General features: G+C 36.6%; 1 protein-coding gene and 1 non-coding gene across 2 annotated transcripts; one reads left to right on the top strand and one right to left on the bottom strand.

Moving 5' to 3' along the window:
- Positions 1–1,320: 1,320 nt before the first annotated feature.
- LOC149848703 (sorting nexin 1-like) lies at positions 1,321–16,912 on the bottom strand. Its single transcript, XM_089996995.1, has 11 exons — positions 16,772–16,912; positions 16,553–16,687; positions 8,581–8,716; positions 7,446–7,579; positions 6,217–6,291; positions 3,985–4,144; positions 3,693–3,826; positions 3,502–3,570; positions 3,279–3,358; positions 3,024–3,084; positions 1,321–1,696 (listed from the first exon to the last, which is right to left on the bottom strand). The coding sequence occupies exons 1-11, from the start codon at positions 16,781–16,783 to the stop codon at positions 1,481–1,483; spliced, it is 1,212 nt and encodes a 403-aa protein (XP_089853121.1). The 5' UTR covers positions 16,784–16,912; the 3' UTR covers positions 1,321–1,480.
- Positions 16,913–18,755: 1,843 nt separating this feature from the next.
- TRNAL-UAG (transfer RNA leucine (anticodon UAG)) lies at positions 18,756–18,835 on the top strand. Its single transcript has one exon. It is a non-coding gene; the product is annotated as a tRNA-Leu (tRNA).
- The last annotated feature ends 266 nt before the right edge of the window (positions 18,836–19,101 follow it).

Below are 19,101 nucleotides of genomic sequence, written 5' to 3' on the forward strand. Positions count from 1 at the left end.
GGCCAAGCTTTGGTTGAGCTTCACCACGGATAGCGCTCCGCGGACAGGGGGGGGCGGAACAGTGGCGGGCACCATTTTCCCATCCGTGGGATGCACCAGAAATGTGTCTGTGTATTCTGTGTTTGCGTGGGCATGCAGACACCCGAAGAGACCGTGCACTGGGTGTCCGGTGGATGCGTCAAACGCCCCCTGAAGACCACTGGGAGATGCACGTTGCCAGGTCGTCACAACGCCTAGGGGTATCAACGGGTCTGGACCTTCAGGTCTTTTTATTTGTCACCATACCCAGACCCTATAAGGTTTGGTCTGGATCAGGTCCGGGTAAACCTGCCATCCCTAATCAGAGATTCTTCGGGCGATTGGACCAGAAAAGTAACCATTTTGCCATCTTTCTGTCAAACGCCTAGTCATAACTCATAACCATAGTGACAAACTTTTAAAACGGAAAAATGATGGCAGCCAAAAATTATTATGAGAAATTGAAATTTGTCAGAACTTTCATGTTTTTTAAATTAAATAAAGTAAATAAAATAAAAAAATATATCTGAGACGAGATCCAAAAAATATAATGATACTTTAAAAAAAAAAAACATTTTTTTCATGAAAAATAGCCAATAAAAACATAAGTATCACCACAAAATCACGATATTTGTGTCTTGACAAATATCACGATATTTTGACGTTTAAAATTTCAACCCACCTTTTTACTTTCCTTTTGCAGTATTTTCAAAATATCGCCAAGTCATATCTACCCTAATTTTGTCAGCACTATGGTAAATACGCAAACACATAGCATCAAGCATCCATGCCAATCTGTTTGTTTGAATGTCACAAAATCGTCAATAAAACACGATATATGGTAATACATCTCAAGTAGCGGATTTGAAAATTGCGTGCTAAAATATAGGCATCACAATATATCCTGATATTTTAAGATTTTTTTTATCTTCTTATACCCGTTCTTTTCACATGGGATAGCCCTATTTTTTGGGTTTTACATTCTCAACCTCGACTTGGAGAAAGTGACTTCTTCCTGGAATCTTGAATAAAGAAAATCTCCAAAAATATCAAACTTTTTTTATAACCAGGTGAACGTAATTCTTTAGGTCGTTCCGTTTTTATCCATCTCTCTCTCTCTCTCTCTCTCTCTCTCTCTCTCTCTCTCTCTCTCTCTCTCAATTGTATATGCGGATGAAATGGTATTGTCATGATGCATTTGTGTAGCCCACAAATGATCAATATTATCTAATATTAATTTTAATATATTCTATATTCATCCATAGTTGCCAAAATATAGGCGATATACCAAATGACTTATGAGGCCAAAATAATACACATCAACCATATGAAAACAAATAAAGAGAGTGGTTCATATAACATACGAAAATTAAAAAAAAAAATCCCTAGAACTCGTACTGTCTTGAATCTTACAAATGAAAAAAAAAAAAAGAAACGAAAAATGGAAAACAGAGGAGGAGAATCATCGACGTGAGGCTGAATAGGCATCAAGCTTTGGTAACAAGGCACGCCATGCATCAGCAATCTCATTGGCAAGTTGCGCTTGCCCCTTTGCAAACTCATGGAATGAAAAGCCCATATCAACCATTTTCTCCTCCTGGAATCGCACCATCTCCTCACTCATCAACTTGACAATCATCTCAAAGCGTCTTGTAGCCTTCTCACTCTCTGCTCTCAACTGGATCACAACCAGAAACAAGCACATTGAGAGAGAGAGAGAGAGAGAGAGAGAGAGAGAGAGAGAGAGAGTGTGTGTGTGTGTGTGTGTGTGTGTGTGCATGTGCATTTGAACATCACGGGCCCCTATATCGATCTCCCAAGACTACCATCAATCAATACACACCATGTTTTATTTGAGCAGCCCACAAAACTAGCCATCTTTAAATGACTAGGTCTCCAAGATAAATCAATGATTGCAATTGCAGAGATGCAGGAATTTTTTTAACTTATGGCAAGCAGGAAAAAAAAAACCCAAGGTGTAATGGGGAAGGGTGGGCCATCCCCACCCTGACCCAGACTGCAGGTGGGCAGTGCTTTGGGTCAGGGGTGGGCACCACTCGTGCCCGACCCCCGAGCCGAGTGGCGAGTACATACCCACCCCACTCTCTCTCTCTATTCCTTTGATCTTGGTTAGACAAATAGGTTTTTTTTGTTTTCAGTTAGCATAAATTTATGATTTTTTAAAAAATTAAGGTATTGATTTGGACTTTTCCAAATGACAAAAATGTTTAATTAAGGGTTTAAGTTTTTTTTTTGTGTTCTTTTTCTTAGGATTTATCTGATAATAGCATGAATGTTTTGATTTTAGGGGTTTTATTTGCTTTTTTAGCATAATGTATGATAGGGTTTTTATTTTATTTATAAATAGTATAAATGTTTAATTAGAGTTTTAAGGTTTTTTTGTATGTTTTTTAATTAGCATTAGGCATGTAATGAGTGCTTGATTTTAGTTGGAATATTAGTGGGTTTTTTCAATGAACACAAATCCATGATTTTTTAGAGATTAGGGTAGTGGTTTGCTTTTTTCCAAATGATGCAAATATTTAATTACAATTTTTCAATTTGTTGTGTTATTTTTCTTTTAATATATCATTAAGCAGGATTTCATTAATGAATGCTTGATTTTGGTTATTACTTATCAAACCCCTAAATCTTTGATTTTTGTTAGAATTTAAGTTTTTTATTTGATTTCTTAAATGCCATGAATATTTAATTAGGCATTTTTGTCTTTTTTTTCAATCAACATTAAACATGATTCCATGAATTCATGTTTGATTTTGGTTAGAATTTTAGAGGTTTTATATTTCTTTTTCAATTAACATATCTATGAATCATGTTGTTAGAATTTAAGGTTTTGAATGTTTTTTACTGCATTTGTGCCCACCTTAGTTTAGATTCCTGGCTCCGCCCCCGGTGGCAAGCCATGTCTCAATTCCAAAACTCTATAGGTTGTATGAAACATTAGAAAAGAAAGAATGCATGACTGAGATGTGTTAAGCACTTACTTCCTTGTACTCAATTTCTGCTGCAGTGGCCTTTTCTGATCGCATCAGCATCAGCCTCTCACTGTTATGCAAGCACAAAAGTGAAAATCAGAGAGTATTTTGAAATACATAAATAAATATTACTTATAGATGCTCAAATGTATGTTCCCCCTCAAAGCTTTTGCTGTGCACATCCTGGCACACATATGATAACAGAAAACCTGTGCGCATTCTCATACACATATGGTAACAAAAAATCTGAACCTTAAAACATACAGGTTAATCTCCTTCAACTTGGCTGTTTCTGTCAATTCACACTGCTGCCTGAAAGCATTTGCTCTGTCTGCCATGGTAGCCTGTCAAACAAATAAATATCCAATTACAGTTTTCATCTGGCTGCAATTACACAAAGGTGAAAAGAAATGAAAATCTCTAAGCCTATTCCCTATCTTAATTGAACTACCTCTAGATTGAGCAACACTCAAGATCATAAATTCACCTTTATAGATTGTACTGCAAGCACATAATCCTTCAAAGGTTCTTCAAAATTCATCAGCACATTGTTGGCCTTCATAGATAAGTAAAAATATCGCTTTAGAGTTCAACATAGTATACCAAGCAACAATAACAGGAAATGGACACATTTCTGAACCAGAAGTAGTAATCCCATTTTTCCGAATTTGTGACTACCTCCTTCTGCAGCTTATATGACAACATTTCTGATTTTGTGCCGAAGTCAGAAAACGCTTTTCCAAGAGAATTTCCCTCACAAGCACCTAAAAGCTTGACTGCTTTTCCAAAGTCAGACAAGGACTGTGACAACTCTGAGAAACAGTAAAACAACAAACAATATTAAATCAGCATGAACATGAACACAGGAACCTGAAAAAGGAGGCAGGCAATGCTGATGCACAAATAGGTTACAACAAAATGGAGCACTTCTAGAAGACAAACAAATTTATTCTCTCAAATTATTGAATACCTCTGTGCCTCTTTACAAGACGGAAAGCCTGCTTTTGTGCCTCAGCTAAGTGTAACTCTAGTTCAAATATATAATACTTGAGCTTCTCATACTCCGGGTCTGATTCTTCTACAGGCTTCTCCTTTCCAAGTACAACATCACTTACCTTGGATTGGACCTCCTGTAGAAAACAAATTCTGACCACATAAGAATTTGTTTACAAAACTAGTTCCACATAATGCTTTGGGCAATCTTATTTACGCAAGAAGGCATCGCAGGAAGCTTCTTAGATAAGTGGGAAGCCCGCTTCCAGGAAACTCGCTTCAGAAGTGGGATACTTCTCGCTTTCAAAACTTGATGGGAATCTCGATTCTCCCACACTTCTCTTATGATTTTCACATGATTCATCTATTCTTCTTATATGTTTTTTCACTCTACTTTTCATGTTTTTTATGTGTTTCCTGTCATGCTTCTCACTCACTTCCATGTGCTTGCTCTAAATTAGCAATTATCATTTTTAGATTTTGTTAAAAATTTAATTTTTACAGTAAAAAAATATGAAATTTAAGAATAGTCACTTTTATTTTAGTTTTTATTTGTGTTCCATTTCAATTCTCATTGAATTCTTATATTGTTTTTTTTATTCCTTGCTTTCCTCTTCCTGTACATTTTAAAACGCATTGCTTCTCACTTCTCGCTTCCGCTTCCCATATCGTTTCGTGCTTCTGCTTCCTAGTGTAGCATCCTTGAGACATTCACCCCAAGGAAACCAACAAAATGGTGCAAGAAAGTCCTCTACCTATCATGAAAAACAAGACATTCATTTTATGTAAATATAACACACATTTAAATCAACACGTAAAAAGCTTTTAGAAGAGGAAGAAAAACAGTCATTTCATCAAAGGCTAAAAAAACCTCAGGAAAAATAATTGGTTCTAAACCTCCGTCTCTTCATTTCAATTTACAAGAACAAGAAACAAGCAAAAGTTCCAGGCCCGCTTGAGATGATCTATGAGGGATGGGAAATGACAGATACCAGAAGAGTGTGCTTCCAAAGCAGGCAGCATCCCACTGCCAAAACCAGCAGGAACATAGAAAGAATCCCAATTCATGCTTTGACAAATCACAATTCCTAGGTTATGAGAATCCAATTCTTAAGAATAACAGACATATAGATCTAATAGAACCATTGAGATTTATAACGGACATTAAAATATGTTACAATTTTTGTGAAAAATCTTATTATTTTGTACACCTTGACAGCCTAAAAATAAGTTTACTTTTATGGTGTCATTTTGTCTCAAATGTTGCACAATGAACTACTATTTTACTGCTTTTTTGCATATATCAAAATGCTATTTGATGGCAAAATTTTGAAAATAGGAGATATATTGAATTTATCTTGATTTTATTTTAATATTCATGGGTTGTAAAATTATCACAATAAATAAAAAGAGATTCTAAACATCACCAATATTTGTGATTATGGTTTTACATCTCAGAAAGAACTGGTCCTATAACAACACGAATTTGATTATCAATAGCATATGGAACCAATAGAACCAAGATCAATTTGATAGTGGTTGGTATATGGAATCAGTCTGTTCCAGATCTAAAGTAAAAGGTTAGACCGCCTAGTCGCCTGCTTACCTAATCTCTGTCCATTCACAGAACCAAAGACTGATTTTTTTTTTCATGTGTGTGTCTCTATATAGAAGATAATAATAATAATAAGAATAACATTTCAAATAGCCTAACCATCAACCTTTGTGTGAAGCAAATCAAGTCAACCAATATGTAACCACCTTTTCCATACAATTAAGTAATTAACTACATGCAAGAGCTTCATAAATGATGAGATAAATACAAAGTGGGGTTAATAAAACAATTGAACATAGAAAAGATAGTTTTATTTGGGAGTTAAATAGAATCAGATAAAGTCGAGATTCCAACAAACATGTAACCAGCCTCCACTCCATGTTCACATCTAGAACTGCTGGAGCTGTACATTGAACTATTCACTTCCTGCATGCTCAAATTGTATTTTTGGGTAATTAAGAAGTGAAAAAGATATATGAACTGAAATATATGCTTGACTGACATTTTTCATGTCGCTAAAATGCAGCAACCAGCAGGTCAAAACAACACTCAAATACTTGTATCCACTGAACTGATGAACAGAATGGCTTCAAACCAAAGGAGAATAGCATAAAAAAGTTGCTAGTTATTCCAACTGTTGATGAGACACAATACCTTAATTATTTGCATCAGATCAGTAGGTTTCTTTAAGAAAATACCCGTCTCAAGAGATCTTGACCGCTCCATAGTCTAAAACAGAGTTAACAGCAGCATGCAAACACAAGAATGTTGTGTTAGCAATACTTATAGAAAAAGCAGGACACACACACACACACAGAGATCCTGCCTGTCAGAACATGCTCCAATGAAAGAATCATTATGTAGGCAATCACCTTTTCAATGTGTGCATGCATGTGTGCTTACATACGTGCATACATGTACAGTAGAAATTATTAAAGTTAAAATAAGGGGGTCATGTACACCTTTGGTTTGCTTTAGATTTTCAAACTTTCATAAATGATGCTTTGTCTATAGTGTTTCCTCCTTTTGGGGGAAGGGGGTGTTGGGATTTGAACAGATTATGTTATTATAAATGTAAAGTGCATGATATGAGAGAGAGAGAGAGAGATCTATCCCTAACTTTTAAAGAGAACAACCATCTGTGAAACCAAAAAGATTATCTTAACAAATCAAGTTTTCACTAAATTAATGCACCACTAGGTAATTTAAAAGAATTTAATATTTCCTAACTTTCAAGTTGCATAATGTTCAATTTCTCAAGAGAATTCAAAAATCATTGTGGATAACAATATATTAAATTCTCAAAGATAATTGTGCATATGAAAACATGGTGATTCTCACACAGTTCATGATGGCAAAATGTTTGAAGTAGAGGATGGCACTTAAAACAATATCCTTAAATTTGAAAATGTGTTTTCATGAAAGAAATATTTTGAGTGTACAGTGATTGTTAGCATTGTTCGTTTATAAATGCAACAATGTCTACACAGCTATGCACAAAAAGTAGTCAAATTTTTTCTTTGAACTTAGTGCACTTGTTTTAAGCAATATATGTCATATTATGCTTACCATATATGGCAGGTAAAAAAAGGTTGTTCACAGAAGCTACTGTTTTGTTTGTCAGAGCATCATTAAATTCAAAGGTTATAAAGGAGTTAACCTAGCAAAGAATAATGCGTTGGTTATTACCATTTTTTGTAGTCTAAAGTGAAGAGCTGTATTTATAATAACAAAACATTAGATTTTGAACTATATTACCATGAAGTAATGAATTAATTATGATATATTAAAGAAACTTGTAACTTAATCCACTAGCACTAGAATCAAAGGCAACCTAAACTAGCCAGAATCAATTTTGAACATACGCCATACAGTGTTTGTACCTGTTCATCTTCCTGCAGGAAAGTTCTTAAGTCCTCATTTTGCTGAAGTTGTGGATGTGAAGCAACTCGATTTATAAATATATCCAATGCTCTACGCCGCAACTCGATAAACTCAGCACTGAAGCGGAATTTCTCTGATTAATAAACCATTCAAATGTTTCAATTTTGTCAAGATATGCTATTTTAATTATGTTGAAACTGTAGAAACCATGTAGTAATGGGGAAGGGGCAAAAGAAAAACATGCTTAACTTCATGCAATGTTGTATATAACAAGTAACACGTCTAAACAAGCACAAGGTCAACAGTTAAAGACACAGTATATAAAATAATTTCACTTAAAGCATCATAAAGGATGCATCATCCTATTAGATGCGACTCAAAAGATTGATGACAGTGCATTGGAAACTGCTTGTAGAAGACAAACTTGATTCATGAGAGCAAAATGATCATTAGTAATTTCACTGATGAGGATGTTTACCTGTTTTATGGCAAGACCAGATACATTTTGCATTTAGATTGATCATGACTGCAAAACGCTTTGTTTGTTTTCAAAACCAGTCACCAGGTAATTAGAAATACATAGAAACAAGGCCTTAAAAAGTATGCATTTCTTGCAAGTGCTGAGCCGAACCGAGTTCCCTTTGTTCATACTCAACTTGGTAATTAAGAAACAAATATTACATAAGCCAAAGCCAAACCACGAGCTGCTATGTGAGTTTCTGAGCCCTACTTGTAATACATAGGATTTTGATTTGCAACTTTTCATGAATGTCAGCAACATCATAAAGAACCAATAGAGACGGATGGATATCTACTTGGATGGACATTATTTTATGTGGTTATGTCATACTACTGGAACAACCTAACAATTTGAATGTGACTAGAGGTTTAACAAAGAAGTCGGGGCAGGGGACCTTTTAATCTTTTCAGAAGACACAAATTCCAAGAATAATGATGAACACAAACCAATAAAAATGAGATTCCACGGCCATCTTGGAGTAACAATTGAAACAATACATAAAATGTGATACCAACAGATGGCAGGCCTCTTAGTTCTTGAATCTTGACTAACCAAAATCATATGATAATTTTGTCACATGCATGCACAGAAACACACACACAGAGTTCACATACCCACAGCACTTTTCTCTGGAAGTGGAGGAATAAATACCCCTTTGTACTTCTCACATAGCCGATCTCTCAACCATACAAAGTCACTATATCGGCGAATTACAATCTTCTCTAGACCTTGATATTCAGGAAAATTAGTCTGCAAAATTTGAGTTTCCTCAATCAAAAAGCATAAAAACAAAGTTCAAAATGCCTAAAAATCTACTAAAATTCTTTTATGTTACAGTTTACAGATGACAAACTGAGTCTACAGCTAAGCCCAGTAAAATAAAACAAAGTAAAATTAAGCATAGTAAAGCAGAAAGTAACATATGCACCCACAGATAGTTGATAAAATTTAATCTGATTACCTTAAAAAACTTATAAGTCAACCAATTCTAAGCATCGTAAAATAAAAAGTAACATATGCACCCACAGTTACTGTTGATGAAATTTAATCTGATTAGCATATATATCTTATAAGCTGTAAGAAGATGAGTTCCTTCAAGAATGTTTGCTAGATCACCAAAAATGAATACTCAAAGAGCTCCAACCAAAGTACTGAAATGAACACTCACAAGAACCAAGAAAGGTTCATATACAAATACCCAAAAAAGGTATTCAACAAGAGGAAAAATAATAATATTATTGATGGTGATCCACACAAAAAATACATAATTTTGAGAGGGGGCAATGCCCCATATTTATATACAATAGAGGAGCAAGAGGATTAGAGCCGTTGGGAGCCCAACGACACTTTGTATTTGACTTGGTCAAATGTTGACTAGTCAAATACAATAAAAAAAAGAAACTAAAAATAAAAGAGAAAAAAAATCTATACTAACTAAACTAAAAGGAAAAAATAGAAGTTCCTAGTTAGCCTAGGTTATGATACATTATTTTGTTAAATTATATATATATAAATTTTTTGTAATACCCACTAGGGGTATATTGGTCTTTTCAATTATAAAAACGCATATCCATTAGGGATATGTTTTCCTCTTTCTTTTTATTTTTTGTATTTTCTTTTTTTATTTCTTTGTTTTTCTTTCTGTAAAGTGGGGTCCACCATAGAGTCGTTGGATCCCTCCAACGGTTATAAATATGACAGTTGGAAGGGCTCCCAACGACTCTATGGGAGCCCCCTTTTTTGTTCCTTTTTGTGTATAAATAAGGGGCTTTGCCCCACCTCATTGTAAGCTTTTCTCAATATCATTTTATCTATTTTTCTAGAGCTCTCTTTCTCATATTGTGTGTTTGTCAATTGTCACTTTGTGGCCTATTGTATTTTTGCCCATTAGTCGCCTTTTGCTTGTATGGTTGTGCATCTCTTAGTCACTTAGTGACATTATCTCTTTTCATTAGTGTTTCATTACATGTTATCAAAGCTAGGTTGTAAAAGCATCATTGAGGTACTCTTTCTTGCGTTTGAGTAATTTTAAGTATCATACCTTTGTCCTTCTTTACATGATGGCCAACAAAGATACAAAGATCAATCTTTCATTCAAATTGAATGGAACCAACTATAGAATGTAGGTGGTAGCCATGGAAAATAACCTCAAAGGTAAGAGACTTTGGGGATATGTATGTGGAATCATTCTGAAACCACAACTGAAGCTCACCAAAAAGGAGAGAAATAAAGAAAAAGCATTGAATGAAGAAGAGAAGGCCAAAGCTATTCAAGAATACCAATCTAAAGTTGAAGATTGGGAAAGTAAGCATGCCGAAATATTAGCATGGTTCATAAATAACGTGAAACTCAAAATTTGCGCCAAATCTTGTCAAATTCAAGAAGGCAAACGAAGCATGGTTCTTCATGAAAAGTATGTACACTCAAAAAAAGACCTTGCTAGGCATTTCTTTTTGCAAGAAAAAATAAGAGGAACCAAGCAATGGGATATGAGCATTAGGGACTACTATAGTACTCTATCTCCGTTATGGAATGAACTTACTCTTCTCGAATCACAATGGGAAAGAAGCATTATTGTCATGAGACAAGAGCAAATGGAGAGAGAGAGAGAGGTTTTTTTAATTTATACACGGGCTTCGTCCCGAAATTGAAGAACTAAAAGGGTCCCTTCCTCATAGGGCCTCTACCTCTCTTAGTGAAATCCTCACCGATTTATGCTAAGAAACTCGTTTGACCCTTAAAAAATACATTGATGAGGTTCATGCGGTATCTAGACCGGGAAACAATATGAGGACATATAAAACTCTTTATTTTTGAAAAAATAACAATGGTAGAGGAAGAAAAATTATTTGTCACCATTGTAATAAATCGGGTCATGTTCGACCGGATTGTCCTAAACTTAAAAGAAATGTGGCTTCCATTGGAGATTGTCCAAGCAACTAAAATGAAGATTCAAAGAGAGATGGATACATAAAGGACTCTATTGCTCAACTTACGAAAACTCTCAAACAATTCATGAGGATCAATTCTTCTACACCCTCCACTTCCGATGCCGCGATCTCATCAACTCCCAGTATGTCCTTGGATCCTTGATTCGGGTGCCGCTTTTCACATGTCTCTGAATGCATCTCTTTTATTCAAACCAAGTCTTAATTGTTTTAAATCATTCGTTTCTACGGCCGATGAAAAATCATTAGAGGTTGAAGGAATGGAAAGTCTTAAAAAAGTTTTTGGTCAAAACAAAAAATTTCATGTTCCAAAAATTAGAATCATTTCAAAATTTAATTTAAATCTTTTTTTCGTTTCTCAAATTAACAATTTTGGATGTATTGTATGTAATGAAGTGGATTGAATTTGATACACGTGCAAGAATATGTAAGAACACACTTTTAATCAAGTGGAATGCTTGATTGAATCACCAAACCACCCACATAAGGGTCTAGCAAATATTAATATTGCATATAATCACTCAAGAGAGAGTTACTCAAATACAAGGCCTTCATGGCCAATTTATAGAACAAGAGGGGACTGTTGGGGCAGCCCAATGTGACTGTTGGGCTGCTCCCAACAGTCATATTGGAGTTGCTCCCAATGACCCAAAAAAACAGTAACTTAAAAAATACAAAAAGAAAATAAAAATAAAAAGAGGAGAAAATAAAAAATAAAAAGGGTTGTCAGCTCCTATTGGGTTGACACCTATTACAGTGAAAGTACCGAAATATCCTTGATGGGTATTTCGATTTACAGCATATTTGAACATACATATACATATATGTATATGTATACATATATACATATACATATATGTATATGCATATCAAAACACATCTTAACACCCCCCCTCAAACTCATGGTACAACCACCGAGAGTTTGCCAAGTAGGAAATGGAAACTGAGAGAAGGTAGTGTTTTGGTGAAGAAGTATGCGAGTTGGCATTCTGATGGAACATAAGGTAGTGTAATAGTCTTTCACAGGAACTCTTCACGAACGTAGTGGCAATCCATCTCAATGTGTTTCGTTCTCTCATGAAATGTATGATTGCTTGCAATGTAAACGGCGCTCTTGTTGTCACAACATAATTTCGAAGGTTCTGCGGTATGAACCCCCAAATCTTTGAGAAGTTTGACGTAGTGGTCGTCATGGCCCTATACTCAGCTTCAATCGAGGAGAGTGACAGCTTCTGTTGCTTTTTGCATTCCCATGAGATTAGAGAATCACCTACAAAAACACATAGACCAGTGGTTGAGTGTCTATCATTGACATCCCCTCCCATGCAATGACTTCTAGTAAGGAAGCGGATGATAAAAACAAGTCAAGGTTAATAGATTTTTTAATATATCTAATAATTCTCATTACAACACTCATATGTACTGTAGTGGGAGCATGCTGAAGTTGACTAGCAAAAACTATACTAACTAAACTAAAAGGAAAAAATAAAAGTTCCTAGTTAACCTAGGTTATGATACATTATTTAACATAAGCGACCAATTCACTTAGGGCGTGTTCATAATGATCAGGTGAAAAAGACAGCAGCAAAGCAAATTTGATAGAAATTTCGATCTCAGAGATATATGCATAAGCTCATTATTTCTGTTATTGATGGATCTGGAAACCCCATCATCATGTCTTTTACATGTTTGCATAATATCAAAAGCAAGGTTTACATGATGTTTATTCTACTATGCAATTATATGTGTTTAGCGGATACACTTCTACAATCATGCATGGGCTCACTTAGCAGAAGCAGATTTCTATGTATTCCTTGTAAATCCATAGGCAAGTCATGTATATAGGCTATAAGCACAGTAGAGAAGCAGTGCAGTATGGCTAAGAAAACTAAAACACTGAGGATAGCTCAAACCTGGGCTGTTTTTAACCCACCAAAGGCAAACTCTAGTATCTAAGATTAGCTCTTCAAAAAATACAGAATCATCCAAAAGGGTCTATGAAAGAATTCGTGAACGGTGATGAGACCTTGTCCACCGGAAAAATCACCTATCTACATGGGAAATTTGCATAAATCTCCTCAAAAGTAGCATTTCATCCCATCAGACAGGCTGCCCTAATCTCTTTATGAATTATTAATCCAATGAATGAATCTAGTAATGGCAAGGTACGAACCCCTTTTTCTTTACAGAAGATAGTATTAAATCAAAAATATTTATGTGTTATACCCTAATATGCGACATTTTGTTTGATTTTAATGTTGGCTGAATAAAATAGAATTTTACTAGGTAAAGACTTCTGTTTTACACACTTTTCGAAGAATCCATGGGGCTCACTTTTCCAGCAAAATATGGTAAATTGTTTTAGCACCAGTGATAAAGTGGGTTACAACATACTGGCTCTTTTTATTCTCCTTGATTTCAACAAATCCAGAAACTAAGAATTCCAATGAATACTTCCTCTGTGCCTAGTAAGGAGTCTCAAAATGGGAATTCTCACCACAGGTTCTCAACTGCAATCTTAAAATCCAATATTGGGAAATCTGGATATGGATCTATTATAGAACATAGGCATACCTAACGAATAAGTTGAACTAAAGTCTTGGACCAGGGTTTTATATTTCCATCCTTCATCCATGTCCAGTCAAAGGCCCAAATGAAGTACGGCAATTTTAGCTAGAAAGAGCCCCAAGGTTGGATTCAACCGCAGTTTGAGTAATATCCATTTATAGAGCCCATCACATTGACTTCACGCTTATTTTCTTCTTCTTTTTCTTTCTTTTTGACAGTGTAAATGCTTTGATGTTTGCATACACTATGAAGCACACCCCTCTTGAGCCACTTGCTGATTGATTCAGAGATCAAATTGAGTCTTTACAGGAGAACTGATTTCCAGAAATGATGCTAAATAGGAGATTTAACCAATCCAATGGCCTGTGTTGCATGGAACTCCACACCCTCCACCTTATGAAAGTTCTTTCAGACACAGTTAAACCATCCAACAAGTCCAATCGCAATGATTCCATAGTTTTTGCCTTTTTCTCTTCTGATGTTCCCAGTTAGGTTGTGCTGGACAACAATATCCCTGTATCACCATAATTATTATGTGATTCATGTGAAAAAGGATTAAGATCCAATACATTAGTGCACCCAAAATTTCAAATGCCATGTATCAGCAAAACAAGAACTTTCACCACACCATCAGAAAATGTACTTAGAGCCAAAGGCAGAGCTGCGGGGGGGGGGGGGGGGGGGGCAGGACTGGGCTGTAGCCCAGTCCTGCCTCCCAGCCCAGTTAAAAAAAAAAATTTAAAAGCCCAGTCCTAGCATCAACTTCTATCCCAGCTAACAGTTTCCAAACAGCCTTAATCTCTCTCGTTTCATTTTCTATATAGTCCTTAATATTGCCGGAATCCACATATCCCAAGATACTTATATCATACCCTTTGGTCTCTCTAGAGATGTCAATGAATTGGGTTTCATTCGGTATCTGACCAAAATAGATTCTGTTCAGTTGCATTTAGTAACCATAATCATGTCTGATTATAATTAGATGTGGATATGGTTTTGCTTTTTTTGCTATTGAATCCAACAAATATCCAAATTTGATGGATACCAGAATCTGTTTACATGTAAAAATGTGGATCTGGTATGAGCTTTTCACCATCCAAATTTGAATATGTTTAGCCAACATCCCATCCAAATCTGAACCGTTTACAATTCTCTCTCTCTCTCTCTCTCTCTCTCTCTCTCTCTCTCTCTCTCTCTCTCTCTCTCTCTCTCTCTCTCTCCAGGTTCCTTGCCCCCAAGCCAATGAACCTAAGACACTATATCAAGCATAGCTATGTTTGCTTCTCTTTCTCTCTTTAGCTAGTTTACAAAGATGGTTACATGGTCTAGTCAATGCTACAGGATGAGGGCTTTGGTGGTGTCTGGTCATGGATCTCATTGGGAGTGGTAAAATCCACTTTCCGTACTAAGCCAGGTACCTTCATTTACCGTTGAACTTGGCCTCTCTGGAAATAATTCCAAGTTCAATATTACTACTGATTTTTCTCTGTCAATTTGGTCGGGCCTGACCTTGTGGTAGGATCCAAATCCTGGATAAGGCCAACTGGGTCCAGTAGGGCTATTGGGTTGGTGGGGCAGTGGCTTACTAGCTGGACCCCTGCTAAGTTGGTGCAGTTCTTGCCCAAATAAAGATCTTGCCAGAAACAGCCGACACAGGTCTGGATCTTTAATAAGTGGTTCATCCAAAGGTTGGACCAAGATACGGCTCCACTTTTGGAGGCATGAAGAAAGAGATCGGGTGATATGCCAAATCACTATCGATTGTGACAATCTACGACAATCGGTGGGGCCATTGATGATGACATCATGAGCCCCATTGTGGCGGGCCCCAATGTTTGCACAATGAACGGTCATGATGGATCATGATGATATTCCAAAGAATTAATAAACGGGTTGGATTTGGTTTAGATGTAGGCGATAATGATCCCGAGATAATTGTATGTGGCCTAATTGGTTTCTGAAATCAAATTTGGATACCGATGAGAAAGAGAGAGATTTTGGGTGTATTTGGGGATTAGGGTTTTGGGCTGTATTTTGATTTATTTTGTCATAAATAAAATTTATGCATTGTTATGAACTTCAAATTATCGCACCAGTGTTATATATTGCCATTATATAATGTTTAAGAACTTCCCGTTGAGGTTGAGAAAGACTGCAGCAAATAGTTTGATTTGTCCATATGAAATAGATTTTTATTAATAATTGTAGCCATTTTTTATTTTATCTCAAAAAAAAAAAAAACGGGGGCACGCTGCCCCCGAACCCCAGACTATCACACCAAAAAAATTTTTTTTGCTACACCCCTGTTCCGCCCCCCCCCCCCACCCCCCCACATGAATCCTAGCTACGCCCCTGCTTAGAGCGGCATGTTCACTTACAAAATGGAACCTTTACACATAATGTTCCATCCACAACCATTCATGAAAAACATCCCCAAACAAATTAATAACAGAATTGGACAAGAATCATCACCTGATTGCACGCATATTTTCACTCAGACGACGCAATCAATACAGAGAATGCAATCATTCCCTAGAAAAAGAGTGATGCCAAGCTCATAACTCCAAATCAGGTCCCTAAAAATATATCTACAAAAGTAAATAATGCAATAACTCCGGCAATTATCGACTTCATCCATGACAAATTTCTATTTTTTGCTGAAAAGACTTAAAAAGAAACGCATTTTCATGTCATAAAGAACTTATCAAGAGTACCATGAGCATGATTTCCCCTCCGAAACATGCACCGAAATCATTCCATCCAAGACTAAAATTGGCACCAAAGAAATAAAAAAGGAAAAAAAAAAACTAAAATGACGAATTCCAGCAGAAAATGGAAGTAACGGATTTTCATGACACAGAGAAAGAATTAACAGCATTCGATCACGATTTCCTCTCTGAATCACGCACGCTAAAAAACATTCAATTCATGAGCAACATTAACACCAAATAGAATCAAAGGAGAAAACCTGAACCGAGAAATTCCGTTAGGATAACCGAATTAAAATCAAAAAATGAAAAATAAAACCCGATGGAGATCGCGAGAGCTAGGGTTTTTTCGAAGGAGATGCCTTGGTGATGACGCGGTAGGAGACGTACGCCTGGACTCCATTTCCCAACTTGACGGGATCCATGACGGAGACGTGCAAGAATGGTTGCGAAGAAGAAGGGGATCGGGGGCTCTGCGCCGATCCTGGTAAAGATCTCTGTGGCACCACAAAAACACGAAAAAGATCAGGGTTTTTTTCGTTCAGAATTTGGGAAATTCAGAGAGAGAGAGAGAGGAGTACCTTGGCAATCATGGTTTCTGGTGCTCCCCAAGAGGAGCAGAGAAGAAGAACAAGAATGAAATGATGTCTCTCTGTGGGCTTTTCTCTCTCAGGTAGATTTGAGTAATTTGGTGACGACGACTGATGGGGTGTGGTCAGTTGCCAAACAGGAACGAGATTTTAAAAAATAGTTAATATATAGAAAACAGATAATAATTAAAGAAGATTTCACGACGAAAAAAGCTGTGTCAAAAATATCTCCGATATTTTGGAAAGTTAACGTAATTGATATAATTGCAGAACAAAACACGATTTTTCTCTGTGGTAGATATCAACGATATTTCGAAATGTCATGTTTTTTATCGCGATGTTCAAGAAGGACGATATGTGATTAAGACAATGCGACTTTTTCAAAATATTACATTTTTTTTGTAATATAGTTACAGTAAAAACAACAGCTAAAGTGGTATTTCTTATATTATTTATAGTTTAACTTACACGTTTCTGAATCTTTTTTGTATATTTTTGTATTTTATATATAACGACATTTTCTCAATGTTTTCTTTCGAAAAAACAAAATTTGCAAAATATCACGAGGTTTTCCCTTTTCGATATTTTCATGAGGGCGAGATTTGTGACATTGTTAAAAATGTGTGTTTGGATTTTGGACCATTAAGGGGATCAGGGTAGGGGTGTCAATGGCACTGATTTACCCAGACCTGACCCAAACCAAACTTTATAGGGTCCGGTATAGTGATAAATAAGAAGACTCGATTAAGACCCCGATCCAGACCGGAAGGTCTGATTAATACATGGACTCGAGTATAGTTTGTGAAATTTTATAACAGACCCGGACCCAACCCGAGCTTTGAATAAGACCCGCAATTTTTCAACGATAAAAAATATGGTTTTACTGAGTCTGGTCCAGATCTGGTTCATGTAGTTCTTATGGGCTCCGGCTATGGATTTTCTTATAGTGGACCTAATTAGACATGGATCTAGACTCGATACCATTCCCAAAAAATTGAGTTCAAGTCTGATTCTACCTAGATCCAAACCAAACCCGACCCGATCCGTTGATACCCCTAGAAATGAGGCACATGAAAAACGTTCTCTTTTTCTTTTTAATGATGAGTAGGGGTGGCAAAACCTGACCCGACCTGCCAACCCGCCTCTTTGGCGGGTCGTGTCGGGTTACCCGTTTATTAAACAGGCCGGGTTCGTGTTTGCCACAACCGACCCGTTTAATAAATGGGTCGGGTTCGGGTTGAGGTATGCTGACCCGCCAACCCGTCAGGTCCACCCGTCAACCCGACATGATGGACACCCCTAATGATGAGACACCCTTGCTGACCAGATCGCTTAATGGGTACATCCCCCTACCAGATAACCATGATAGTGTGCATGTAAACCCGCCCAGGTCGCCTGACTGGTAGTGGGTTTGGGGAGAAGATGCTTACCTCTTTGTTCCATGTTTGGTTCCCAATGTGTGGGTGCGTCTCGCTGGTAGGCTCCGTAAGGGCTTGAGTGTTGGTAACCCCACCGCGAAGACTACTTGCTTCGCGGAGAACATAGTCAACAAAAAATAGACAAAGCTGGTCGAACTTAGTTCAGATCTAGGCATTACTGAGTCCAATAGAATTGGAACCGATTTGGAGTAACATGGGAATCAGCTAAAACAAAATTCAGATCCGACCAACCTAAAATTTGATGTTTACATATAATCTGATTTGGATTTTAGTCGGATTCGCAATTTATTCTTATTCGGATGCAAAACTCGGTACTGAACCTAGATCTTACTTTGGCCACTAAATCCAATTAAATGGACTCGGATTTGGTCAGATGTCAGACCCGAATCCCCTAACAATAGCCCTTGCTCTTCAACGATTTGGAGTTTCCGGATCCCCTTTAAGTCAAGAATCAAGATGGTATGGTTCTGTATTTGTGGCTCGGTAGTTTTATATATACTATTTTTAAAATGTGATTGAACAACTTATCAAAACACGACAGTTTGGCCGAGTGGTCTAAGGCGCCAGATTTAGGCTCTGGTCCGAAAGGGCGTGGGTTCAAATCCCACAGCTGTCATCCAATTTTTTTACTTTTGTCTTTTTTTTTATGGACGCTTTTTTCAATATTATATTGTTTTCCATACATAGCCGATATTTCTTCTTTTTTTCTGTTGTAGCCCTATGTTGATATTTTTTATTTTCTGCTGCGGACTCTTTTTCTCGACACGTAGTCCATGTTTCTACTTCTTTTAGCCTATGGTTCATAGGTTTTTTTATGACCAAAAAAACCTCACCGAGAACCAGGCTACTTAATGGACCCACCTCCCGGTAAAACTGGGGTTT

Source organism: Nuphar pumila, chromosome 1, assembly GCF_984573655.1.
Source record: "Nuphar pumila chromosome 1, dmNupPumi1.hap1.1, whole genome shotgun sequence".
NCBI lineage: Eukaryota > Viridiplantae > Streptophyta > Magnoliopsida > Nymphaeales > Nymphaeaceae > Nuphar > Nuphar pumila.